The sequence below is a fragment of the Vipera ursinii genome (assembly GCF_947247035.1).
Source record: "Vipera ursinii genome assembly, chromosome: 9".
Lineage (NCBI taxonomy): Eukaryota > Metazoa > Chordata > Lepidosauria > Squamata > Viperidae > Vipera > Vipera ursinii.
Window position 1 is genome coordinate 24,552,212 of NC_139523.1, and position 26,261 is coordinate 24,578,472.

At 52.1% G+C, this 26,261-nt stretch overlaps 1 protein-coding gene across 1 annotated transcript; it reads right to left on the reverse strand.

The window, feature by feature from the left end:
• Positions 1-1,507: 1,507 nt before the first annotated feature.
• DLL3 (delta like canonical Notch ligand 3) lies at positions 1,508-25,033 on the reverse strand. The gene is made up of 9 exons (XM_083369108.1): positions 24,925-25,033; positions 22,786-23,031; positions 20,989-21,046; positions 20,282-20,539; positions 17,886-18,247; positions 9,825-10,041; positions 7,830-8,478; positions 6,612-6,723; positions 1,508-2,797 (listed from the first exon to the last, which is right to left on the reverse strand). The coding sequence occupies exons 1-9, from the start codon at positions 25,000-25,002 to the stop codon at positions 2,792-2,794; spliced, it is 1,986 nt and encodes a 661-aa protein (XP_083225234.1). The 5' UTR covers positions 25,003-25,033; the 3' UTR covers positions 1,508-2,791.
• Between the last annotated feature and the right edge of the window lie 1,228 nt (positions 25,034-26,261).

A 26,261-nucleotide genomic window follows, 5' to 3' on the forward strand; every position in this document is an offset into this window, starting at 1 on the left:
GGGGTTAACTCTTCCCACAAGCCACAACTGAAGACAAACCTTGTTCTTGGATTAACAACTGGGCTGGTTAGAGAGGAGGCAGACGTCTCCCTTTCGGGGTGTGACAAAAGACACACGGGAACCGTTTGCTCAGCTAAGTCGTTCCCAGCAGCGGGATAAGGGAATGGCCTGGCCAAGGCTAAAAAACTTGCACGCCATTTACACCTCTGAGAAACTTGGACTGAACCTCATGCGCCCAGCCGCCCACTCGGCCACGCGGCAGCCGTTCGGAACAGAAAATATCAGACGGATTGCATCTTGCGCAAAATAGATATTTTATATAACTTTCTTTTGCGAGAAAACACATTTAAAAAAACCCACACAGAATAGTTACAGAAGCTGGGAAAAGATACGTCGACAGAACACATAAATATACACAAAAACAACATAAATATTTATATAATTAACTCCAGGAGGATTTTCTTTTTTCCTTTTTTTAATACTGTACAATATTTTTGTTTGTTTTTAAATTAAAAGAAGAAATATAGGGGAGGGGGAGATAATTTAAAAAGAACTGCTGCCCTCCTTGGGATTTTTAAAATTAGTGATTTTTTACCATCCGAGGCTACGTATTTAATTTTTTTGAAATAAACCAGAAAGGCAGCTGCCATGGGGATTCAAATTAAATTAAGATGACTTTGTTGCTACATAAGCAACGCTTTAAAAGTAGAATTCTGTCTCTTCATACTTCGGTTTTCATTCCAAAAAATGCTCACTCTTTTTGGAGAAAAAAAATCTCGATTTTTTCATAACTGGTGAAAAGAAAATGGCAAGATCCCTTCTCAAAAAACAAAACAGCCCCAAAATGTTGAAACAAAATTAGCACAACAGACAAGCAACTTACAAAGTGCGTGCAAGTTTTTATGTAAACGGCCACAGATTCTATTGGTTGCTGTTGTTGGAGTTTTATAGAAAAGCACTTAATGCAAAACCGAAGCCCTTTGTACTAATTCTTCATCGTCCATTTGGGGTTCAAATTCCCATCCTTCCCTCCACACCCAGGGAACTCTAAGGCAGGGGTGGGAGGTTCCAGATCAGCAGAATCTGAGTTGCTTTTCTTTGATTTCTTTCCACAATTACATTTTTGAGTCTGACCCTGAGATCATGCAACAGAAAACACGTGCAAACTAGGGATGCAAGCCTGCTAAGAATTAAGGACCTGGGTGCCTCTGAGCATATCCAGAGCTCAGGAACTTTTGATCAGTACCAGAACCAATCACAAGCTCTTCCCAAAACATGTTTACCCGTTGCAACAACAAACACTTCCCTCTGCAAATTGTCCACTGCCAGTCCAATGTGGATCGGTCTTCCCTTGAAAAATTATATATATTTTAATGGATGAGAAGGACCGTCTCAAGCTAGACTGCAGAACAAACATTTGGTTGAGCCAAAATCTTCTGCAGGTCTAGAGCGGGTCAGTGTAGGATGGCTTTCAGGGAAATACAGAGATCATCAAGCCGGACAAGAAACGAGGGTGGGGTCTCTCCAGAGGAAACAGCCCTAGAATCTCGGTTGCTTCCTGGTGCTGCCCTCGAGTGGCAAAAGGTGGCATAACCAGGGAGAAGCCATTTTCAGGAGGGCATGGCTTGGTCAACGCACCATCAGCAAAAACATTTATTTACTTTATTAGACTTCTATGTGCATTCAGGTAGTCCTCGACTTACGACCAGAATCGAGCCCCAAATTTCTGTTGCAAAGCGAGACATTTGTTAAGTGAATTTTGCCCCATTTTACAACCTTTCTTGCCACAGATGTTAAGGGAACCGCTGAACTTAAATTGGTCACGTGGTGGTTAACGGAAACTGGCCTCCCCCTTGACTTCGCTTGCTAGAAGGTCATAAAAGGGGATCACGTGACTCTGGGACGCTGCGACCATCATAAATACGAGTCGGTCGCCAAGCGTCTGAATTTTGATCACGTGACCACGGGGACGCTGCAGCGGTCGTAACTGAAAAATGGTCCTAAATCCCTTTTTTAGTGCCATGGTCACTTCAAATGGTCACTAAGCGAGGACTACCTGTAATTGCCTTCATTCCTAGCACTGCATATTCCTGAGCTGGCGCTGCCGTTTCTTGGCTACCAGACCAAACTTTTCTGCTTAAGATTGGATGATTCGAATCAAAGGCAGAGCTGGAATCTAATGCTGTCCTGTACAGCTTCCTGTCCCAGGCAACCTTTTTTCTTTTTCTTTTTCTAGTGGACCAGGAAAAATCCCACCGAACTGACACCAGAAAAAAGAAAAGAAAAAAAAGAATTAAGCTTCACAAAAACTGACTTCACGTCCAGCATTTATGTAGGGAAAGGACCTGCCTTTCATCCCCATTCAGACAACCCTAGTGCAGTTTTATTTCTTTCCCATCTTCCCTTTTTTCCCCAGATCAGCTTCTCTTTTTTTGCCCGAAAAAAAAGAGAAATTTCTTTGAAATCCGGCTCTCCCTTTGCATTTTTTCCTTCCCAATCTCTTGGTCATTTCCGTTCCAGTCAGATCCAACAGTTCTGTCTCTTCTTCTCAATGCCAATAATAATAATAACAATAATAATAATAACTATAAAAATAGCAGCAAGAATAAATATTAAATATCTTCCTTTAAAAAAGGAGTCTTTCTTATAATACTCTAGTGACTTCAAAAATAATCATTAGCCCGTCGTTGACTGCTCCAGGAGTCCTGCGCAATCTGTAAACATTCCTTTAGCTGGAAAGAATTAAAATAAAATAGCGGACAGATTCCAAGTCTTGGCAGATGGATGTTCTTTAGACCTGGAAAAGAGCAAGGAAGAAATTAGAACATCGCACTATGGCAAAACATAGAAGAACAGAGCTGGAAGGGACCTTAGAGGTCCTCTAGTCCAACCCCCTACCATTATGGACAAATGGCTGTCCAGTCTCTTCCTGAAAACCTCCAGTGTTGGCGCATTCACCGCTTCTGGAGGCAGGTTGTTCCAGTGGTTCATTGTTCTGACTGTCAATGGGGATGAAGAATACAGAATGATAGAATTGGAAGGGACCTTGGAGGTCTTCTAGTCCAACCCCCTATTCAAGCAGGAGATCTTGTACCATTTTGGACAAATGACTGTCCAGTCTCTTCTTAAAAAAAATCTCTTCTCATCTGGTGGGACTAGAGAAGTCACCCCTTGCTTCTCCAAATCAATGGTGGGGGGCCTTCCTGTGCCTGCCTGCCTGTTCTGAAGGAGAAGGAAAATCCAGCCGTGCAGAATGGAGCAGGAAAAGGGGAGCTAGAACTGAAGCCTTCAGACTAGGAACGTCCAGATTATCATGGAAGAAACGGGACGGGGCAAAATTTATCAAAGGAGTGGGTTGAATCTATCAATTTAACCAAAAAAAGCCCCACTCATTGCTGGCCAATGTCTAATTTAAGCAGGCCAAGATCAGGCCTAGCAACCGCTTTGATTCATCTCTCTGCTTAATACGGGTCTCAAGGACCGGGAGAAGAGACCGCCAATACTACACATAGCCCTGGAGTTACCACTGTTCGTTTAGTGACTGTTCAAAGTTACAATGGCACTAAAAAAGTGACTTATGCTGGTTTTTCACACTTATGACCATTGCAGCATTCCTGCGATCACGTGATAAAAATCCAGCCGCTTGGCAACTGACTCATATTTGTGACGGTCGCAGCGTCCCCGGGGGGTGGGTGGGTCACATGACCCCCTTTTGCGACCCTCTGATAAGCAAAGTCAACGGGGAAGCCGGCTTCACTTGACCTAACTTTAACATCTGCCATGATTCACTTAACAACTGTGGCAAGAAAGGTCATGAAATGTGGCAAAACTCACTTAGCAACCGTCTCGCTAAGTGACGGAAATGGGCCCAGTTGTGGTCGTAAGCTGAGGACTACCAGTATGGATCAGCTATCGATTGGAGAGAGCCAATGCTGTACCCAACCCAGCAGTGCTGGCTGTTAATTTCCCAGTTAATTCCTATTCTTAAACAACGACAACAGCAATGGACGTCTGCTCAGAACTGTAGTCCTTCTCTCTTCCTGCTCACCTAAGCCAGCCCAGAAATAACCAAAACCAGATGGTGCAGCCAAAATAGGATTCTTGTCTTCCTTCTTCTTTCTTTCGATTTTCCAGGACGTCCTCTCTCTAAGGCAGGGGTCTTCAAACTTGGCCCTTTTATGACTTGTGGACTTCAACTCCCAGAATTCCTCAGCCAGGCACGCTCAAATTTATGGCCAGGTAAATCCTGGCTTGCGAAGAGGGGGTGCTCGCTTTCCTACTGTGCTCCTGAGGTCAGCTGGAGCCCCCTCTTCCACTTCTTGAGGGCCATCTCCTCGAGACCTCCTCCAACTACGACCTTCCACGTCCAGCCTGCCTCCGAGAGACCTAGCAAGGACTTCTTTGAGTCGTGCAAGAGATGTTTCAGCCAAGCTTGAGATGGGAACGTGGGACTTACCGTGGAAAATGTCCTCTCATCGGTGGGTGGAGAGAGTTCTGCAGTAGGTCACTCTAGAACTTGTTCCGGCAGGCAAGAAAGCCACGTAAACCAGCAAGCTTAATATTGTGGTGGGTTGGTGTAACTTTGTTCTACTGTTGGATTAAATCTACTGTTAAAATTAAACCTGAGCTGATGTCTTCAGACAAGTCCTCCTGTTCTACTTACCATGGAGTGGAGAGATGGCTCTCCTGGAAAAAAATCTGAAAACTGACCTCAGCTTCTGAATGTCTAGATCAGGGGTCCCCAACCCCCGGGCCGTGGACCGGTACCGTGCCGTGGCATGCCAGCAACCAGTCCGCACAAACAAGCGAAGCCCCATCCGCGGGATGTAGGCAGCACACAAAACCACGCACCCTTTGGTCTGTGGAAAACCCTTTCTCCACGGAACCGGTCCCTGGTTGGGGACCTCTGGTCTAGATGTTCTGGGTGCCTCTGAAAGACATACACACACACCCAATTTCAGAAAACCGTCTAACCTTTCTCTACCACCAGAAGGGAATGATGGTTGCTGGGTCCCATGGCTTTGCTTGCGGGAACAAAAGAGAAGCGACGTAGTCCAGGCCACCCTGCACCCACCGAGGGAGAACTTTAGGTTCACGCTGAGGTATTTCCCCAGACCTGTGCTGGATCCTGAAATATTGGTTAAGTTTTTGTTTTAAACAGACCTTCCGTTTCTGCATTCAGATTCACCCTTTTTCCTCTACCCTGATCTGCTGCAATTGGACACTTCCTCTGCTGCTGTAATGTTTTGGGGGTGCAAGGAGATTGAATTGCCAGGGAAGGTGCCTAATTCAGGTTTTCTCTTCAGGGACCACGTCGGAGCCAACTGCCTGCTCCGTTCAAGAGGTTCCTTGGTGAAAAGGAAAGATGGCGCCTTGGCGAGATGGGCAGCAAACAAAGGACTTTTGGGGACAAGGCTTGTTATTTATGCAAACAAGGGTTCATTCTATTGCGAATTACTGCAATGATTCCCCCTGTTTTTGTAAAAACACAGCTACCTGTTGCTTGGCCTGCTTCACAACAATCATCTGCAACTGCAAGCCACGGAGAATTATGCAATGCATCAGATTCAATCTTCAAAAAAAGGTCACATTTTTCCTGGCGGCCTTCAATTGCTGAAGACAGGAGATGAAGCTCAGCCCCAGGTTCTAATGTTGTTTTGGAGATCAAATCCAACTCTCGGCCATGTAAGTAGGACCGGGTTGTATTAAACAAAGGAAACCCCCTTTTTTACGCTGCCAGGGAGCCCCCCCCATGTAGGCTGCCTGTAGCACGATGGCCAGCATCTCCTTTCTACCAAAATGACCCACAGAGTCCACTGGGGGGGTGGGGGGGCTTGACTGCCGAGCTGACCAGGAGCCAAGGTCCCACCGCTGCAAAACTCTGGTTTGCAATGGATGGCTTAAGCTTTCAAGTCCCAGAAGTTATGAGACGACCGGTCAGCCTTTTCCGATATACAAAGCCAGGCCTAAAAATCATATGCTAGTCTTGATAGCTCTTCCCAGTTTACAGCAATGCAACTGTGGTGTAATTCTGGCTTTGCCCTGTCAGGCTGGCCGATTAACAACGGATTGGTTGATCGGCGGATGCAGAGATTTTTGTTCTGCTCTCCTCCCTCACAAGGTATTTGTAAAGTCTTCCCCTTCTGTACTCTTTGGAGAAAGAGATGGAGGAGATGATGGAGATGGAGGAGGAGGAGGAGGAGGGGAAGGTGGAGAACATAAGATAGATGAAGGAGAAGGAAGAAGAAGGAAAAGATGGAGGAGGAGGAGGAGGGGAGGAGAGGGAAGAGGAGGAGGGGAAGGAAGAGGACACAGATAAGAGAAGAAGGAGAAGATAGATGGAGAAGGAGGGGGAAGAGTGGAGGAGGAGAAAAGGAAAGAGAGAAGGAACTGACCTCAGGAATGGCATGAAAGAGCCCCTAAAGTAAACTTGGAGAAGAGATTTTCCCAAATTCAGAAGGAAGCTCAAAGCAACCCCTCCTTGGCCGTTTAAGAGAAGAGACTTGAAGGGACGGTCGGATTCCACTTGGCATAATTCCAGCCTCCTTTGAAAGGCTGAGATGGCCCTTCAGAGGCGCCCAGAGCCCCAGGGGGCAGCATCAGCCCATTACCTCTGTGGCGTAAACGCAGGGCTCCACCTGGCCGGGGATGATGTAGATGGGGTGGTAAGCACCGTCCTTCGGGCACTCCGCGGCCACGGGCCAGCTGGCCTCCGACGGTTTGCTGCAGGAGAGAAAACAGTAGGCGGGTGGTGAGGACTCAGTGCTCTTCCCCCAAATTGGGGTCACAAAGGCTAAATCTGGGCAGGGTCTCTGCAAGGGCGTCAAGAAGGTGGTCCCAGCCATGTGACGGAAACGCCACTCCATTTTACGTGCAGTTTCCCTGAACGATGACCAAAAAGACAAGCTTTGCTCAACTCAGCAAGTCGGCTGCAAATTAGACCTGATCCAGGATGGTTTTTCTCAAGCTTTGACCCAGAGGCAGGAACGCCCTGCAGGGCCCCAAGGCCAAACTTTCCTTGAGATGTCCTGCAAAGAGGATGGCCAATGGTCTGTTTCACCACCCCTGGCTAGAAAAGGGGACACCCCCTTTTGAAATATCTTTGTCAGGCACGAAAGGTCAGGTCCCCGCATGAAGATCCAATAAAACTGAACCATTGCTAAGAGATCATGCCCAGGAATCTGCTCAACTAGTGGTTAACACCTGGTTAGTTAGATCAAGGTCAGTGGCAATCAGGAGAGGTCGGATTTAGTTCTCTTGCAGCTATGCAGGGATTCTAGGCTGATGCCTCTCTTGACTCCACCTCCAGGTTCTGACATTCCAAGATGTGACTTCTGTGGTGGGTGTTAAGATTCTGAAGTGTAGGGAGGAGGAGGAGGAGGAAGATTGAACATCTCACCCATGTTACCAGCAAGGACTATGCTGGGAAGAGGAACCAGTAGATCTGGAGGGCGCCAGGTTGGAGAAGGCCCTGCAAATACCTGCAATGGTTTGGCAGGCAACAAAGGAGCCAGTTCACCAACTCCCCCTCCCCACCTCATTCCTTCAATGCCATACATTTTGATGCCATCATGGCTTGTAACAGGTATCTACTCCGGCTCAGCATCCAAACACGAATTCTGAGCTTGAAGAGTTAAATCTGAATGGATTTTCTTTTTTTCAGATCAGGTTTACCTGATTCGAACACGGCACCTGGATTCTCCTCCAGAGTATGAGGCTGAAAATTATTTTCTGGTCACATTTGAAACCTGGCCGACATGGGATGGCCCTCATCCTGACCCCCACGTTCCTAGCTAAACACGGCCGAACCAAGATCGGGTGCCACTTACTTGTCCAGCTTCTTGCAAATGGACTCATAACTCTGATCCAGGAGCTTCCTCTTGCAGTTGAACCGGTCCCCGTGAAACCGGGCCTCCTTGTTGGAAACTTTAAAACAGCCGCGTGAAAGGAGGCAGTTGTCCCGGTCTCTGAAGTTGTTGACGGCCGCCAGGTCGTTGCACACGCGGCTTTTCAGAAGGTGAGGCCCGTTCCTCATGTGCCGAAGCACCACCAGGATGGCGCAGGCCGCCAGCAGCAAGGTCAGCAGCCCCAGCGCAAAGGAGATGGCCAGGGCGGTGGGGAAGGGTCCCTCGGCCATCCACTGGCTGCTGACGGGCGTGGGCAGCTGGACACGGAACTCGCAGCTGGAGCCCATGAAGCCTGCTGGACACTCGCAGACGTGGCCAGAGAAGTGAGTGTAGCAGGTGCCGCTGTTCTGGCAGGGGCTGGAGATGCAGGCGTCCATGCGCACGCTGCAGTCCTTCCCCCCGTAGCCCAGGGTGCAAGAGCACGAGTAGGAGTTGGGGCCGTCGATGCAGGTGCCCCCGTTAGCACAGGGGTTGCACGCACAATCATCGATGTTCAGTTCACAGCGGGAGCCAGCAAAGCCCGGGCGGCACTTGCAGAGCACACTCCGGCCAAGGTCCAGGCAGCGGGCACCTGAGATTGGAAGAAGGGAGAAGGTTGCTAAGGTCCACCAACACACCGGTGGCGGAGGCTGATGTGCGACCCCCTCGGCCTCGGTCGCTGGGGGGAGAGGCAGTACCACGTGGACCATCCACTCAGGACGCAACGCGGAAAGGATGGAAGGGGATCGTGCCTAAAAGCCCTCCACAAGGAAGAAGTTTCAACCTATCCTCCAAAGCCCCTGAAGGCAGGGCAAGAAGCGACGGATGGAAACTAATGAAGGACAGAAGCAACCTGGAACTAACTAAGGAGAAATTTCCTGAAAGTGAGAACAATTTGCCTCCGGAAGTTTACCATCACTGGAGGTTTTCAAGAAGAGATTAGGCGGCCATTTTTCTGGAACAGTATAGAGTAAGGGTGTCCAATCTTGGGTACTTTTAAGACTTGTGGACTTCAACTCCCAGAATTTCCAGGTTGGACACTGGCGGTACAGGGTTTCTTGCTTGAGCGGGAGGTTGAAGACCGCCAGGGTCCCTTCCACCTCTGTGATTCTGTCATTCCGTTATCTACGTGGAGTCCTGAGCTCAAGGAGACCATTGCTGGTTCTGGCCTTGGAAGAAGCTGCAGTTAATGGGTTAGACAGGGAGGTCTACAACTGATGCAACAGTTAATGGGACTCAATGTAGGTTAGTCTATTGTGTTGCCTGCAGCTACCTATGGTTGTGAAAGTTAGACCTGCTGGAGGAGCCTCTTGCATATCCCTTGGGCAGCAAAGGGGACTGACAAGCAAGTCCTGGAGAGCGTCACACCGGAAGGCCAAATCATGAAACTGTGTCTCGCTTATTTTGACCGTGTCATGTGGGACAATTCACTGGAGAAAGCAATTATGTTGGGAAAAGTTAGCGGTAAAAGGAAACCAGACCACCCAAGAACATGGTGGCTGGACACGGTGAAAGCTGACGTCAACCAGAGCATAGAAAAACTCAGGGAAGCCCTGCAAGATCAGAAGATGTGGAGTAACCTGGCCCATAGAATTGTCACAACTCGGACTCAACTGGAGAACATCATCAGGATGATACGAGAAGCAGAGAAGGTGGGAGGACTCTGTACTTTTGCTGCAGGGACAGGACAGTTGGACATCATGGTGGAGAACCTGGTGGCTTCTGGAAGGAACGATTGCTGGAGATGCCCTTGAGGTGGACATCCATAATTTGAGGCAACGAGAAGAAAACAAAGGTGAGCTTTCTACAGAGGGCACATGTGTGAAGCCCTCCCTGAAATAGAAACCGTTCCTCCTTGTTCCTAGGGAGATCCATCACTAGGACACGCCAAGGCCAACCTAGGACCTTCTCCATCACAGAAGGCAAAGCCACACTTACCATTCAAACAGGGGTTGTTGCCGCACCGATCTATCTTTTTCTCACAGTTGGAGCCGTGGTAGTTCAGTGGGCAGCGACACGTGTAGCCCCCCGAGTGTTTCTCCATGCAGGTCCCTCCGTTGAAGCACGGCCCGTCGGCACAAGTCATGGCACTGATTTCACAGTTCTTGCCGTAGAAGCCTTGCGGGCAGGTGCACTTATAGTCGTTCTCCAGGTCCTGCAGAGGAGGAGGAGGAGGAGGAGACCCGCCCGTTAGGGCTTTCTGCCCAAGCTGGAAGGGTGGGAGGGGGCACAAAGGGGGTGGCTGGCTCCTGGAGAAACCAAATGAAGTCACTCTTTATTACAGTCCTGGATCATCCTGGAGAATAGCTAGTGAAGGGTGAAATCTCTGCGCTCTCTCTCCTGCCCCCACCAACACCCCACCTCTGGGGGCACATGAAGGCAGGAGAGATCCAATCTAGAGCTCTGGTTGAATTTCCTGACCGTGAGAACAATTAATCATTGGAACATCTGGCCTCTTGAAATTGTGGGTTCTCCAACACTGGAGGTTTTCAAAGAGATATTGGACAGCAATTTGTTCAGGATGGTATAGGGTCTCCTGCTTGAGGAGGGGGTTGGGTAGAAGACCTCCACGGTCCCTTCCAGCCCTATGGTTCTATGTTCTTACTCCCATTACTCTTAGTGCGATTGTCCCCCAGGCAGCAAAGGATGAAGAGGACACACGGAGAGCAAAATATGTGCCAAAGCAATCTCTGGATCCAACCCATTTTCCCCACCTCAAAAGTCTAGTCCACCACTGCCGAACATATAACTGCAGCACTGATAATGTTACCTAGTTGGGTCATGAGATGTCTGCAAGAAAGCAACCAAGCTCAGAGAGCACCTGGGACCCCACAGTCCTGCTCCTCCATCACTCCACACACCCCTTCCCCCTTCTACTGCTGATGGTGTTATCTAGTCGGGTCATGAAATGTCTGCAAGAAAACAGACCGGTATTCCAGCTTGCATTTTGCTGACTCAGCACGTAGCAGCCTGCCAGCCTCCTTTCACATCAACTCCTGACCCAATTCTATTGCTAAATAAATAAAACTGTGACCTAATTCTATTTCCAAGGGATTCTAAAATGATTTAATAAACTTAAATAGACTGTCAAAGGATTCTGAAAGAATTTACCTAGTTGGGTCATGAAACGTCTGCAAGAAAACCACCCAGCTCAAATATCACCAAGGACTCCACACACCTCCTCTTCCTCCCAACCCCCCCTCCCTTTTAGCACTGATGGTGTTACCTAGCTGGGTCATGAAACGTCTGCAAGAAAACCACCCAGCTCAAATATCACCAAGGACTCCACACACCTCCTCTTCCTCCCAACCCCCCCTCCCTTTTAGCACTGATGGTGTTACCTAGCTGGGTGATGAAACGTCTGCAAGAAAACCACCCAGTTCAGAGAGCACCAAAGACCCCTCATTTCAACCCTGAGCTACAAGTATTCTGTGGTATAACCTCTACTCTGTTTAAGGGTTCCCTCTGCTCCCCCAAATTCAGGGCCTGGGTGGGGAGTTGCAAAATTTCCTCCCTTCCGAGGGTGGCATAAAGGGGACGGCCAAGCGCATCACACACCTGTTCCCTGAGAGAAGGAAGAGGTCTTCTGCAAACCTTGCTCACTCACACCTCCGAAACCAAGGAAAGTGAACGTCCCACAGGCTCCTCAGAAAGGGCGAGGCAAAGTCCATAGCAGTCAGCCAAGTTGGGGTCCCCCTCTTCCCAATTCAACACCCCCTAACCCCCAGACTGAAGGAGGCGGGGAGGGGCCGTTCCCTCGGCTTGTGTTTCCATCTGAAATGCATCTCTTTCTTTGCGCATCTCTTGCAGGTTGACTGTTTGGGTGGGGGAGAAGCCGCTCCCCATTTTTTATCTCCTCCCTCCCCCCCTTCCTTCCAAGCAGGCCTTTCAATCCATGGCAGAAGGAACTCTAGGGAGAAATCCACTTGGAATAAAGGACCTGAATCCCACAGGATTCAGAACTTAGAAAGCTGCTCAGTGTCGCCTGCTTTCCCGGATCCCATGCGCATCCCCAGACGGAGAGCCGGTTCTTGCAACATCTGAGCAAGGCAGCAAAGGGGGCCTGGCTGCCACTGACAGCAAGAACGACTCGCCGGTGGAACGACTCGCCTCCGGAAGCTGTGGGTGCTCCGTCACTGGAGGTTTTGGAGAGGAGACCGCTGGACAGTCACTTGTCTGCAATGAGGTAGGGCAGGAATGTCCAACCTTGGCAACTTTAAGACCTGTGGACCTCGACTCCCAGAATTCCCTAGCCAGCCTTGGACTAGAGCAGAAATCTCCAACCTTGGCAACTTTGGGCTTCAACTGCAAGGAATATAAATCCTCCACCGTTCAGTCGTAGCTGAAGAAGCTTGTTGGATGAGGGGAGAAGCAAAACGTCGTCAAAGAAAAAACGAGAAAGTCCAGTCGCCTCTTGGGACAACAGCTGGGTCTTTACTGGGATTTCAGCTGGACCCTGCCTTTTCCGACCGGCCAGGGGCAGGCTGGACCGAGCATTTTTGCAAATTTGTATACGCAGTCCTCGACTTACGACAGTTCATTTAGTGACCAAAGTTACAACAGCACTGAAAAAAGTGGCTTATGACTGTTTTTGACACTTAACGACCGTTGCGGTATCCCCATGGTCACGTGATCAAAATTCAAACACTTGGCAACTGACCATCATATTTATGACGGCCGCCGTGTCCCGGCATTACGTGATTCCCTTTTGCGACCTTCTGACAAGCAAAGTCAATTGGGGGGGGGGGGGAGAGGAGAAGCCAGATTCACTTAACAACCGTGTTAGTAACTTGACAACTTCAGCGATTCACTTAACAACCGTGGCAAGAAAGTTTGTAAAACGGGGCAAAATTCACAACTGTCTGGCTTAGCAGCAGAAACTTTGGGCTCAACTGTGGACGTAAGGCGAGGACCCCTGTACAATATGCCTTTCCTTCCTTTCGTTTGGTTGGCGAAATGCTGGCAATTAATGGTTCGGCTGAGAGAGGTGCTGCTATTTCAAGGGGAACCTCCCAATTTCGCTCCAGCTGCTCAGACCGTCCCTCCATCTGCCTTCTCCCAGCCTCAGTGCAGCATCAGGAGGGGGAAACCCCCCACATCTGGCTCAGGGCACACCAGATGTTCCTGGCTCGTTCCTCCTGCTCCTCCCCATTTCTTTTATCTGCAAACCTGGGGGGGGGTTCCCTCAATCTGTACTCCACGTCCTCCCCTTGCCTTTCCCCACAGAGGCCTTCCAGATGTGCTTGGCCCTCCCACATTACTTAAAAGTTGGACACTGGTGGTGTATAACCTCCTGCTGGAGCAGGGGGCTGGACTAGAAGACCTCCGAGGTCCTCTCCAACCAGGGGAGGGGAGCAAGGGGAGGGGGTCTTCCATTCCAGCATCCGATGTCATGGTAAAATATGGATTTACTGTATAGCTTTGTGACCCCGCCCCCACTGTACAGGTAGTCCTCGACTTACAACAGTTTGTTTAGGGACCAAAGTTACAACAGGACCAAAAAAAGTGGCTTATGGCTGTCTTCACACTTATGACCGTTGCAGCATCCCCCAGGGTCAGACGCTTTGGCAATTGCCTCGTATTTATGACGGTCGCGGTGTCCCAGGGTGAGGTAATCCCCTTTTTCGACCTTCTAACAAGCAGTCAACGGGGGGGGGGGGGGGAAGGAGCCCAATTCACTTAACAACCGAGTTACTAACTGAACAACTGCAGGGATTCATTTAACAAGTGTGGCAAGAAAGATCGTAAAATGGGGCAAAACTCACTTAACCGTCTGGCTTAGCTACAAAATTTGGGGCTCAGTGGCGGTCGTAAGTCAAGGACCACCTGTTGACAGCAAGCTGACTTGGCTTTAGGTGCTATGACCTGGACAGCTATTTGTCTGAAATGGTGTAGGGTTTCCTGCCTGAGCAGGGGGCTGGACTAGAAGACCTCCAACACACCCACAAGTCTTGGGCTGCTTCAGGCCGTCTCAGTGTCCCAAATAAACATCTCCGGAGAGTCTCAACCAACCAGGTCACGATTGTCCCAAATATGCGTCCCCCACCCACCCAAAAGACAACTAGACATCCTTGTCTCTTTTTTCCCTTGGAAAATGTTTCGCTTCTCATCCAAAAGGCTTCTTCAGTTCTGACTGAATGGTGGGGAATGGAAGGATTTATATTCTTTGCAGTCATCTGGCTGTTAGTACTCTTGCTGAGAGCCGTGGGAGGCGACTTGGATATAAAAGCCTTCCGGAGTGGGAAGCCCATCCATCTGAAACTTGAAAAGGTTGAGAAATGCTGGCATGGACCAAGTGGGATGCTTTTCAGGGGTGGATGGTCTAAAATGACCTCCAGAGGTTGTGGCTGCTCCATCACTGGAGGTTTTTAAGGAGAGATTGGACAACCATTTGTCTGAAATGGTGTAGGATAAAAATATCCAACTTGGAAACTTTAAGACTTGTCGACTTCAACTCCCAGAATTCCCCAGCCAGCCTTGGACTAGAGCAGAGCTAGACAACCTTGGCTCCACGCTGGCTCAGGAATTCTGGGAGTTGAAGTCCACGAGTCATAAAAGAGCCAAGGTTGGCTACCCCTGGACTAGATCAAAGGCCTCCAACCTTGGCAATTTTAAGACTTGTGGGCTCTAACTTTAGCTTTGCTGGCTGGGGAATTCTGGGCGTTGAAGTCCGCAAGTCTTGAAGTTCCAAGGTTGGACACCCTTGGTTTAGGATCTCCTGCTTGAGCAGAGGGTTGGACTAGAAGACCTTAAAGGTCCCTTCCAACTCCGTTATTCTGTTAACTCTGCTAAAAAGCAGAAGGTAGCAAGGAAAGCCAGAATCATCCTTCCAACCCCAACCCACAGATGGCCTTAGGGTGAAATATTCTGAACGGATCCAGAGTCAGATGCAAAGTCTCTCCCCCCCCCCCCCCACAAGAAGCTTGGAATTCTCCAAACACATCCAGCCCCGTCTTTCCCCATCAGCTACAAAGGGCCTGCTGGATCTGCTCATTCAGTCTCTGCAGCACCTGCTTTTCTGGGGACCACAATCCCCTGCCATGCGTGGAGCTCCAGGGTCAAAAGATCCCCGCAAATGAAGGAAATCTGCCCTTTGGGGGGGGAGGGGGGTTGATCCTAAGCCACCTTCAGCCCTGCTGAATGCTTGTCACGGACAGGTTAGGCAGATCACTAGGCTGAGTTTCATCACTGGAAGCTTTCAAGAAGAGACTGGGCTGCCATCTGTCAGAAATGGTGTGCTTGGGCAGGGGGTTGGACTAGAGGACCTTCGAGGTCCCTCCCAACTCTGTGATTCTGATTCTGTTAAACCTAGGTTTGTCACAGTTCACCAGTGTTTCTGGACCTCATAGACTTTTAGGCTGGGTAGACTTCAACTCCCAGAGATGCCCAGCCAGCATGTTTTAAGATGGGGGGGCGTCCATCTCCCAGAATTCCCCAGAGCTTCTCAACCTTGGCAACTTTAAGATAGGTGGACTTCAATTCCCAGAATTCCCCAGACAGGCCAGTGTTTCATAGTCCTTGGCAGATCAGGGGCCCACATAAAAGATGCTTCTCTCCGTATCCTTTCTTAGCTTTTCTTCGCTTTCACCCAAGAAGCCCCTCGCATAATAGGGGCCCTTGGCTTCCAACGGAGCCCCCTCCCCTCTATGCCTGCTTTCTGCGGAAGGAGGGGCTTCCTCGGCCTTCGAGCTGCAGACTCTGCCCTGAAGGCGAGAGGCAAGCTAAGCAAATGGGGCGAATCTCACAGAACGGAGGGGACCCGCTTCACCCAGGATGGGGACCCCAAACAAATACACCGGTGTAGACTGGGGGGGGGGAAGAACAGGACGTGCGAAAAGGACCTGGGATAGCTGAGCGGCAGCCAGCACTGTGGCGCAGCGGCAGAAAAGGCGAATGCGATCGTCAGCTGCATCAAGACAAGCGTTTCTAAATCAGGGGGTCCTTTGGCTTGGCGGGCTGGTCTTGATGCCACCTGCTAAACGCCACTTTTCTACGCGGTGCCAGTTAAGAGGAAGGCTGTGAGGATGAGGAGGGGCTGGAATTAAGCTTTGTGAAGTAGGGGGGGAACACTCAGCTGGTGCCTTGGGGCCAGTCATTCTCTCTCAGCCAAGCCCCCCCTCACAGGGTTGTTGTTGAGGGCAGAATAGGAGGAGGGAGGAGGAGTAGGCACAAATTATTGATAAATAATAAAGGTGGGATAAAAAGTGAAACAAACAAAGCACAGGACTTTTTGCTAGCCATCCTTGATTAGCTGCGGACTCCCTGCCTCAGTCACCGGAGCAAAAAGGGTCAGGAAGGGAAGGGGAGGGAAGAAAGAAAAAGAAAAAGAAGAAAGGAAAGGAAAGGAAAGGAAAGGAAAGGAAAGGAAAGGAAAGGAAAGGAAAGAAAGGAAAGAAAGGAAAGAAGGAAGGAAGGAAGGAAGGAAGGAAGGAAGGAAGGAAGGAAGGAGGAAGGAAGGAAGGAAGAAGGAAGGAAGGAAGGAAGGAAGGAAGGAAGGAAGGAAAGGAAGGAAGGAAGGAAGGAGAAAGGAAGGAAGGAAGGAAGGAAGGAAGGAAGGAAGGAAGGAAGGAAGGAAGCTTGGGTGCAAGTGGGAACACTCCACTTCAGAAATCTGAGGGTGGCTGTAAGCAGAACAGAAGCCCCCCTCCCCAAACCTCCCTCCCTTAAGCCAGGTTTGTATTTTGTCCACTACAGAACACTACCGGACCTTCTTCTGGGACATTTCGTTTTTCCCCCACATCAACTACAGCCCTGGTGCATTACTTAGTGGTCTCCCATCTCTTCATTCCCCCTTCTGGCCTTAAGAACAGGCAGAGGAGCCCACCCACGATGCAAATCAGCAAAAAAGAGGCAGGGTCATTCGGGGAAGGGACGGGGTGGGGCAGAGGTTCCCAAGCAAGGTGCGCCCGCGCTGCACGGACACAAGCACTACAGCAGCGAGTGCAAATTCTTTTCCAGATGTTGGGGTCATTCTCGTGTCAGGGTGTGGAGCTCGGCTGCCCGGGGGCCATGGGGCGGCCAGGCCGTTAAGCTGGGATACTGTGCAGAGATGCTCTGGAAAGCAGCCAGGGACCTACCTGAAGTTTCCATCGGGCAGAAGTTCCCCAAATAAAACAAATATGGGGCTTCTCCAGAAGGTGAGGCCCCACCAGCCTTCCCCACCTCTTTGACTGGGGGTCAGGCAGCCTTGCCGTCGCTCAAAGTGCCCCCCCTCTCCTCCCCATCCTTCTTATCCCTGACCCTTGGGGAAATCTGGGGTCTCGTGGCGGGATCTGGGTGCAACAGGAAACGCTTGTGCTTCTGACCCCCAACTTCCAGCTCGGTTTCCAAGTGAGGAATTCGGGGAGGCAAAGCAGCCCCCAAACCCTTGCAAGCCCCAAGCCGTCTTCCTTCTGGACCCCGAGGAGAGAACCCCTCTCCAGTCCTTTGGGCAGGGGCAATGGTGGGATCTGAAACCCCACCTCCTTCTTTCCTGCCCCCGCTTCAAAATGCTGGGGGGGGGGAGTGTTACAGCTCCCCAGCCCTGCCTCTAAGCCAGCGTTTCTCGACTTCGGCAGCCTGAGGAGACGGGGACTTCAACTCCCAGAATTCCCAGCCAGCAGGCATGAATTCTGTAAATCTATTTATTACATATACTCATCACCCATCCCTGCAAGAGGCAACTCTAAGTGGCTACAGTGGAAGTCCCCTGGCTGGGGAATTCTGGGAGTTGAAGTCCTCCCATCTTAGAGCATGCTGGCTGGGGAATTCTGGGATGTGCACACCTCTTCAGGCCCCCGAGGTTGAGAAACATTGGTCAGCAGATGTCCAGCGGTCAGCACGCAGGCCTCTGAGCCTCCCGGTCCTCCGGAGACCCCTCTCAAGGGTCAGGATAGCCAGGGTCCAATTGGGGGCCCAGCTCAGACCCCCATCCCCCTGCTTTGAGGGTATGCACAGGGGGCGGGTGGGTGGGTGGGAAGGAGGGTCAGAGGGCGGGGTGGGGGTCAGGGCAATACTGACGCTGCAGCTGCCTCCATTCCTGCAGGGGCTGCTGTCGCATTCGTTGACCTCCACCTCGCAGCTGGTGCCCACAAAGCCCGGTGGGCAGGAGCAGGTGTAGCTCCCTTGGCCCGTGTTGGCGCAGGTGGCCCCGTTCTGGCACGGGTGGTGGTTGGTGCAGTAGTTCAGGTCCTGGTTGCAGAAGAGCCCCCCCCAGCCCTCCTGGCAGTTGCACTGCCAGGGCTGCAGGCAGGTGCCGTGCAGGCAGCCGGGGTAGCGGACGCATTCGTTGCAGGAAGGGCCCTGCCAGCCGATGCGGCACTTGCACTCGCCGGGCATCTCGCAGTAGCCGTGGCTGGGGCTGCATTCGGCCAGGCAGATGGCTGCAAGGGAGGGAGGAAAGAAGGAAGCGAGCGGGGGGGGGGACATTAGAGAGGGGGCAGAGAGACAGAGAGAGGGGGGGCAGTGTTGCTTTTCCTGCTGGGAAGGCAGCCATTGTGCCAACCTTGGGCACTGCTACCCACCTCCAACCGTGCCAGCCTGCCCCCCCCAAAAAAGTGAGGGACCCTCGGGTGTCCCGGCTGGGCTGGACCATGCGCCCCTTTGTCCTCCCATTTCTTGGGAGCAAAAGTGGAGGTCCTGGGGAGAAGGGGGGGCACAGCCCCACATGTAATCCATCCACCCACCGGCCTCCTCCCTCAGCCAAGGGACTTCCCAGGAACAAAGGAGTGGCAAACAGCTCACCTGACCCTCCCTAATTCTCCCCACCCCACCCCATGCAGCAGGCTGCCCCTCCTGAGGAACTTAACCAGCCCCTCCATAGGCCAAGGCTCTGAGGGGGGGGGCCTTTGTCCCTCAATTAAGCCTCTCCAATGGGGGGCTGGAGGAGGAGGGGGAGGCATCCTCACTGAGCAGGTGTTTCTGCCCACATTTTGGCACTCCTGGCTTCCCCTTCCCACAGATGAAGCCTTTCGGGGTACCCCTTTGCCCCTCCACCCTCCTCTCGGCTTTCCAGCACATTCTCTGGATGTTTCAGGGATCGGGAGCAGAGCTTCTGGAGAGCCAATTTTCCAAAGCACCTGAAGCACCCAGACAAAAAGCAACAGGTAGAAACTTACTAAAGTGAGATCCGACTTGGAACTAAGGAGAAGCTTCCTGACAGGGAGAAAAATTAACCAGTGTAACAGCTTGCCACCAGAAGTTGTGGGTGCTTCATCACTGGAGGCTTTCAAGAAGAGACTGGACAGTCACTTGTCTGGAATGGTATGGGGTCTCTTGCTTGAGGAGGGGGCTAGACTAGAAGACCTCCAAGGTCCCTTCCAACTCTGTTTTTCTCTATTCCAGGGGTCTCCAACCTTGGCAACTTTAAGACTTGTGGATGTCAAGTCCCAGACTTCCTCACCCAGCCTTGGCAAGGGAATTCTGGGAGCTGACGTCCCACAAGTCTTAAAATTGCAAGGTTGGAGACCTCTGCTTTATTCTAGTCAGTTGCAATGAGTGTTGCATCTCTCCCAGTTGCAATCTCATGCAACTTTGCTACAGCTTGGACTGATGGAGCAATCTCCAGGCTCGGCTGAGTAGCAGATGGATATTCTGGAGGGAGGGGTGGGGGTGGGGTCAAAAGAAGTGACCAATTTTTGCTCGTAAGAGGGAAGGGAGGGATGGTTTGGGCTCCCCTGGCCTGCTTTCAACTCCGGCCAGCTCAGGATATCCCGTTCTCCAAAGAGAGTCGCCTGGTGGTAGCATTGGGCGATCTCCTGCTCACGATCTATGGGATGCCCCATGAAAGTCGGAAGAAAGAACAACATTTGGAGACTGCAATCCTGGGTTTTCTTGTTTCCTGCCAAACATGGGGAGAAGGGAACGGTCCTGTTTTGGGGGGACCCTGTCTGCATGGGGTCTTTTCTGGGCTAAAATCTGGCGTGTCTTCAGGCAGCGATGTCCAAAAATCAGATTATATGCAGCCCAAAGCTCTTAGAAGAAGGGTGTCCAGCCTTGGCAACTTTAAGACCTGTGGACTTCAACTTCCAGAATTCCCCAGCCAGCCCTGAATAAAAGCGACTTACAACCAGTCCTCACATTTATGACTGTCGTAGCATTGCCACGGTCACATGATGCCAACTGGGGCGCTTGGCAACTGGCATAGATTTACAATTCATTGAAGCAACTTGGGGTCAGTGATCACCTTTTGTGACGGTCCCAGCCAACTTCCAACAAGCGAAGTCAAGGCGGGAAGCTAGATTCACTTAATGACCATATGCTTCACTTAACAACTGCAGTGATTTGTGGCAAAAAAGGCATAAAGTTGGACTCAAGTTCGGAGACCCCTGGTCTAAGGACTCTATTGGGTCTGGGGGCTTTGTCTCTGGAGGGGTGGGTTGCCCCTTCCTGGCAGGCGCCCCCGCCCAGCTACTCACGTTCTGAGCAATAGTCGCCCTGCCATCCCGCCAGGCAGATCCGTCGGCCCAGCTCGTCGCAGGCATAGTGGCCGAACGGGTCGTCCCGGGGCCGACAGTAATCGGAGCAGCTCTCCCCGTAGTAGTGCTCGTCGCAGGTGACGTGGTAGGAGTAGCGCAGCTCGCTCTGATCCCCCAGCTGCACATCTTGAGACCACTCCTCACCCACTGCCAGGCGACGTCGGGTCGCCAACCGGCTGATCAGCCTCTGGGCATCTTCTGGACAACGAAAGACAGGAGGGGGGCAGACCCTTAGATAGGAAAGGCAGCTAGAGAGACCCCACCAGAAGGAAGCTGACAGCCTGTAAACCAGGGGTCCGCAACCTTGACAACTTTAAGACTTGTGGACTTCAGCTCCCAGAATTCTTCAGCCAGCTATGCTGGGAGCTGAAGTCCACAAGTCATAAAAGGGCCACGTTTGAAGATCCCCGCTCTAAACTAATGTTTCTCAACCACTGCACCCACAATTCCCCAGCCAGCTTTGGAAATGTTCATTTCAAAACTTGCTAGGAACAGAAAAGCTGTTTTTATACCCACAATTTAGTTCCCCTTCCAACAATTTTTTTGCAACTCGCCTTAGCGGCAGTCGTGCCAACGCTTTTGCGCTTTGATCACAAAGACTTGAGTGTGAAAGACCCACCGAGGGGAGGGGGCGGGGGGCGGCTTACCTGTGGATGGCTCTCCTGATTCAGCCCTCCAGGATTCAATAATAAGGGAAAAAGTGCCCTGGAAAGAAGGGGGGAAAAGGGAAAAACAAATTAGAGAAGTAGCCACAAGTAGCCACAATTCAGACGTGCTGACAAAGGTTCTGCAATAACGAGTTAAAATGCTGCCTTTTAACAGAATAACAAAGTCAGAAGGGACCTTGGAGGTCATCTAGTCTCAAGCAGGAAACCCTCTCCGTTTCAGACAAATGGCTGTCCAATCTGTTCTTATAGCCTCCAGTGAGAGAACACCCACAACCTCTGGTGGCCAGCTGTTCCACTGGTTAATTGGTTTCCCTGTCAGGAAGTTCCTCCTTACTTCCAGGTTGCTTCTTGTCCTGCCTTCTGGCCCTTTGGAGAATGGGTTGACCCCCTTCTTCTTTGGCACAGCCCCTCAAAAATTGAAGTCCACAAATCTTAAAGTTGTCAAAGCTGGACAACCCGGAAGTGACCAGACAAAGTTGTGCTGTACACAAGTCTGAGTGGAGACAGGTACTTTCCGGCATGCCCCACTAGGGGGCAGCACCTTCACCGATAAGGTAAACCGAGTCAGACCGAGTAACTCTCAAGATGAGGAAACCACTAAAATACATATCCCAGTCAAGACTTAGTGGTTTCTCTCAATAAGCCATTAAGATTAAGATTTGCCACTCGACATGGCAAGTTGCTCTTTGCACACGGCAAAGAAAACTCAACAGCCAAGTAGCCCAAAGTTGCCAGGAGCCTGGGAGGAGGAGGGAGCTTTAATGCCTAGCTGGGAAACTGAGGATTTGCACAAATCCAGCGTTAGACAAGTGTAAACCACCACAGTGAAGAAAGAGACACCTCTAAACAAAGGAGCCAGCAGCTTCCAAGAATGCACAGAAACACACACACACACACACACACACACACTCTCTCTCTCTCACAAAACCAACTTTGGGACTTTTGATGCCCAAATATTCTCTTGTCAATTTCCTCCGCCCCCTTCTTTTCCAGGGGCTGAAAGGTGAGGTCAAAAAGGAAGCAGAGGAGTTTATTTATTTATATCCTGCCCTTTGTTTTTTTTTTTTACAAAAGAACTTCCTCCTCCTCCTCCTTTTCCCACAACAACAACAACAACCCTGCCAGTTGACGGGGTGAGAGGCTCAAAGTCACCCAGCTTTCTTGCCTAAGGCAAGACTAGAACTCCCAGCCTCCTTGGTGATTGGCCCAAAGTCACCCAGCCAGCCGGCTTTCATGCCTAAGGCTTTTTGGGGGTGGGTGGGTGGGGGCAGAACAGGGAAGTTGAAATATTTGGCAGGTTATTGAGAGATTTTAGCCCATCCCAAATGTGCATTTGGACGCCCCCCCCCAAAAATTATGCTATGAGGTACGGTTAGGGCCTATGACCCCCAAGCTTTGGAAGAAGAAAATTAAGAAATATGCTGACTTCTCCAAACAGTGGGAAGACCAACCTCCCATCTCGCCTTGCCTTCTTCCAACTTTTACCTACGACCCCCACATTCCAAGCCAGGAAAACACCCCCAAACGAAGGACAATCTCTCGCGCATGAGAACTGGTAGGAACCACATGGAAGCAAGGAAACGGGAGCAGGAAAGAAGGATGGGGGGGGACACAGTCCAGGATCCAGAATCCTTGGATACGTGACGAGCAGCACATAAATTTCATAATAAATACATTCAAAAAATGAAACACCCTGGGGTTCCACGTTTGTTGCAGGAGTCACAAAAGAAGACAAGCTCGGATCTGGGGGGGGAGACGGCGGAAGGGGTCTCTCACCGGCCACTTGAAGTGGAAGGGGACACGGATGAGTCCGCTGGCAGCCACGGCATGACGGTCCGCAGGGACGATGTTGCTCAGGGCTGCCCCAAAGGTGCACGGGGGCTCCGGGGAGACCACGGCCTGGGCGTGTTTGAGGCAGACCCGGAAGAAGAGCTGGCAGGGCTGAGCCTCCCGGCAGAATTTCTGGGGGTTGCTGGTGGTGAAGGAATGCACCTGGAGCTCAAAGACCCCCGCCGGCTCGGCCTGTTTGGGGAGAAAAGGGAATGGAAGCATTTCAGCTGCGCCTCGGTCATCCTTCCCTCCGTCCACGGGGCAACCCAATGGAGGGCAAAGGCATGCCCCCTGTGGGCAGTGGGATTCAGCCGGCTCGCACAACTTTGGCAGAACCGGTGGCTAGTTTTTTTGTTGCCCAGGCCCAGAATGGACTTCCGGAAGCAGCATCCACACAGAGAACCGGCTGTTCACCTATTTGAATCTCACCACTGGGGCAGACGCTAAACCATCAGACCTTCTTTGCAGCCACCAAGCCAGCATTCCCAGCTCTCACCACATTAAAGAGCCCAAACCTACAATCCAGGTTTAAAGAGTCCAGTTGAACCGGACACCAGATGGGCAGAAAGTAAGTAAGTAATTAGGAAACTAAGTAAGCACGTCAATAGCTCAATAAACAAATGGCCCCAGAAATTCTGCAGCAAAATGAGCTGTTTTAAATCAAACATTTCAGCAAGAAGCAAAGAAGGATGAACTTTGGTTCCAGCAACAGTCTTTGGGTTGAGTTGGGGCAGCTATAGAAACAGAAATCAAATAACTAAATAAAAATAACCGGGATTAATCCAACTCTACAACTCTTCTGATTTTTAGAACATAAAATATAGAATCCTCGGGTTGCAAGGGACCCGAGAGGTGTTCTAACCCTCTGACCCAGGTGGGACTCTTCATCCTATCCTGGTCAAATGGCTGCCTCACCCTTAAACCTTTTTGGTAGGTTTCTCCAGCAGTCTTTCTGTTTGATTGACAGGTTACAGAGTTTGCAGGAGGAAGGGAAGGAGACTGGCTGTTTGCAAGGCCTGGGGAAAAAAAAATAAGGGCCACAATTCTGTGCTGGGGGAGCATGGTGAGGACCCTCACCCCCCCTCAAACAGGCCCCTTTCCTGTTGCCCTGCCTCGCTCGCTTTTTTAACTTTGAGTCGGGTGATGCCCATGGAAGGAAAGGAAGCTGGAAACCGTCAAAATTTCTCCAGGCTTTGACAAAAAGCTTGAAGTTTAGCTTATTAAAAGCGGGGTGGGCGGAGGCTAGTCCAGGGTCAGACAAGAGAACCGCTGTAAAGGCCAGCAGAGGCTGGCAGCTTCTCAGAGCAGCAGGAGGACTCCGGGGGGGGGGGCGCTGGAGAGAATAGCAAAAGGGGGTGCCGGCCCTGCAAGGTAGGCTGGGTCAGGACACCCACCCTGCGGGGATTGCAGGCCTGGTACTTTATATCCCTGCAGGACGCATTAAATCGCTCTCACCGCTTCCCTCCCTCCAAGTCTTCCCCCCCCCCGTAGATCACTCGTTCCTTTCTTCCTTTTCCATCTCCTTTCCTTCCTTCGTTCCCTCATTCCTTCCCTCTCTTTCTCCTCCCCCCCTTTCTTTTTCTTTCTTCCTCTTTCACACCTTCTCAGGATCCGCTCTAACGACGGCGCCTGGAGAGATCCAACCGACAGAAAGCAAAGGGCTCCCCTCTGGCACCCGAGCCCCCCCCCCCGGCCCAATAAGCAGCAGCTCGAAAGATGCCCCCCCTCGCTCGGCTTCTTCAGCGTCCCGCCCCGCCCCGCCGCCGCAGGAAACTCCCGGGAGGGTCGGGGGGGGGCGAGGCGGGGGCGCTCCTGGTTAACCCCCCCCCCCCGAAGAGCTCCGGGCTCGCAGCGCTGCCCCGCGAACCTGCGGGCGGCTGGCTCCCCCGGCTCCGGAGCGCGGCTCCTCCGACGGCGAAAGCGCCCGCGGGACGGAGGTTTCTCGGGGCGCAGCCGGCTGGGAACGATGGGGCGGCGGTCTCTCCATCCCATCGGGCTGCGCCGCTCCTGGAGGCGCTCCTCGGCCTGGCGACCGCCAGACGGAGTTTGCCCGACGGAGGATCGCGGGCCGCGCAGCGCACTTACCGGCGAGGCGCCGAGCAGCAGGAGCGGCAGGAGCGGCAGGAGCGGCAGGAGCGGGGCGGCGGCGAGGCGGGCGGCCATCGGGAGCAAGCGGGGGCGCGATCCTCGGAGGCGCGGCGAAGGCGGCGAGGCGGCCACGGGACGGGAGTCGCGCAGAGCCGAGGGCGGGAGTGGCGGAGGGCGACCCCGGCCGGCCTTTTATCTGCCGGACGCCGCGGCCGCGCCCCCCGCGCCCCCCCCTCCCCTGGCCGCGCCCAAGCCCCGCCCTCCCCTCGGGCCGCTTCGCGGGGGGAGGACGCGGGGTCCCCCTTTGGCCACCCCAGAACGCCTCTGCTTCTCTACTCCGGGGGGGGCGATGGCCCCCCTTCTCCGCTTGCTTTCTGCCTCTGCCGCTCCTCTTAGGCAGCGACCCAACCGGTGCAGCTTTCCGAGGAAAAGGCGGCAGAAGCGAGGGAAGCCGCACTTGCCGAACTTCTGCCCCCCCCCCCCCCCGGCAGCCGTCGACCTGGCTTGGGAAGAGTCGCTGCGCCCGAAACTCCCCGCTCCCTCTTCCTCCTTTGACGCCGTCCCACCGCCGGGGGGGGAGTGGCAGAAGAGTGGGCTTCTTGGGGGGGAGAAGAGCTCGTTTGCAACTCGAGCCAACAATCCTTGGAAAGTTGGAGGGCCACAAGTTCAGGGCACCCCATGGTTGCCCCCCCTGCAAAGTGGGGGTTCTGCTTCAAGCCAACCCCCCCTCCTCGGCTTCGGCCTGGAAAGCGTGGCTGGTAAGCCGACCGCTTCCTGCGGGGTACAGACACCCCCGTCTGCTTTCTTTCAGAAGCCCGGCTTCGGCAGAGCCCCCCCCCCGGTGTGTTGAACCCGCAGCCTCTCGTGCATTGGGTGCAAATGGCTTGTGCGGCTCAGCGGGCGCGAATCCCAGAACCGGAGCAAATTCGCTATTGAGGCCGGGGAAGTGGGTCCCTTCCGGGCAAAGCCTGTTTGCCTGTATCGCAACCCGCAGCGACCTGACAAAGACCCCCGTCCAAGCACTAAAAGAGCCGATGGGGGGGTCAGCTGGGTGGGCACCGACAGCCCGGTTCTCTTCCCTTGAAAGGGCTGGGGGAGGGGCGGCAGCAGGGACGCATCAGCTGTATGCTAATAGCAACACCTGCCCCCCCTCCGGAGTCTTTCTCCCCCCCCTTTGCGAGCCTTGGACTTGTTGAAATTGGGTGGGGGGGCTGAAGCGGTCGGCTGTGTTCAAAGCAACGCGGTTCTCCACCAAATTAATTTGGTTAACCCCGGACGTAACTGTAAAATAGGATTTATGATTTGCTGATGGCTTAAACTTTAACACCCCAGCC

Excerpts from the sequence above, each read along its gene's own strand:
- DLL3 (XM_083369108.1), bottom strand. The coding sequence starts at position 25,002 with ATGGCCGCCCGCCTCGCCGCCGCCCCGCTCCTGCCGCTCCTGCCGCTC. Across the intron at positions 20,540-20,988 it reads ATCAGGAGAGCCATCCACAG|AAGATGCCCAGAGGCTGATC; the intron begins GTAAGCCGCCCC and ends TTCGTTGTCCAG. Across the intron at positions 6,724-7,829 it reads ATTTGCAAGAAGCTGGACAA|CAAACCGTCGGAGGCCAGCT; the intron begins GTAAGTGGCACC and ends TCTCTCCTGCAG.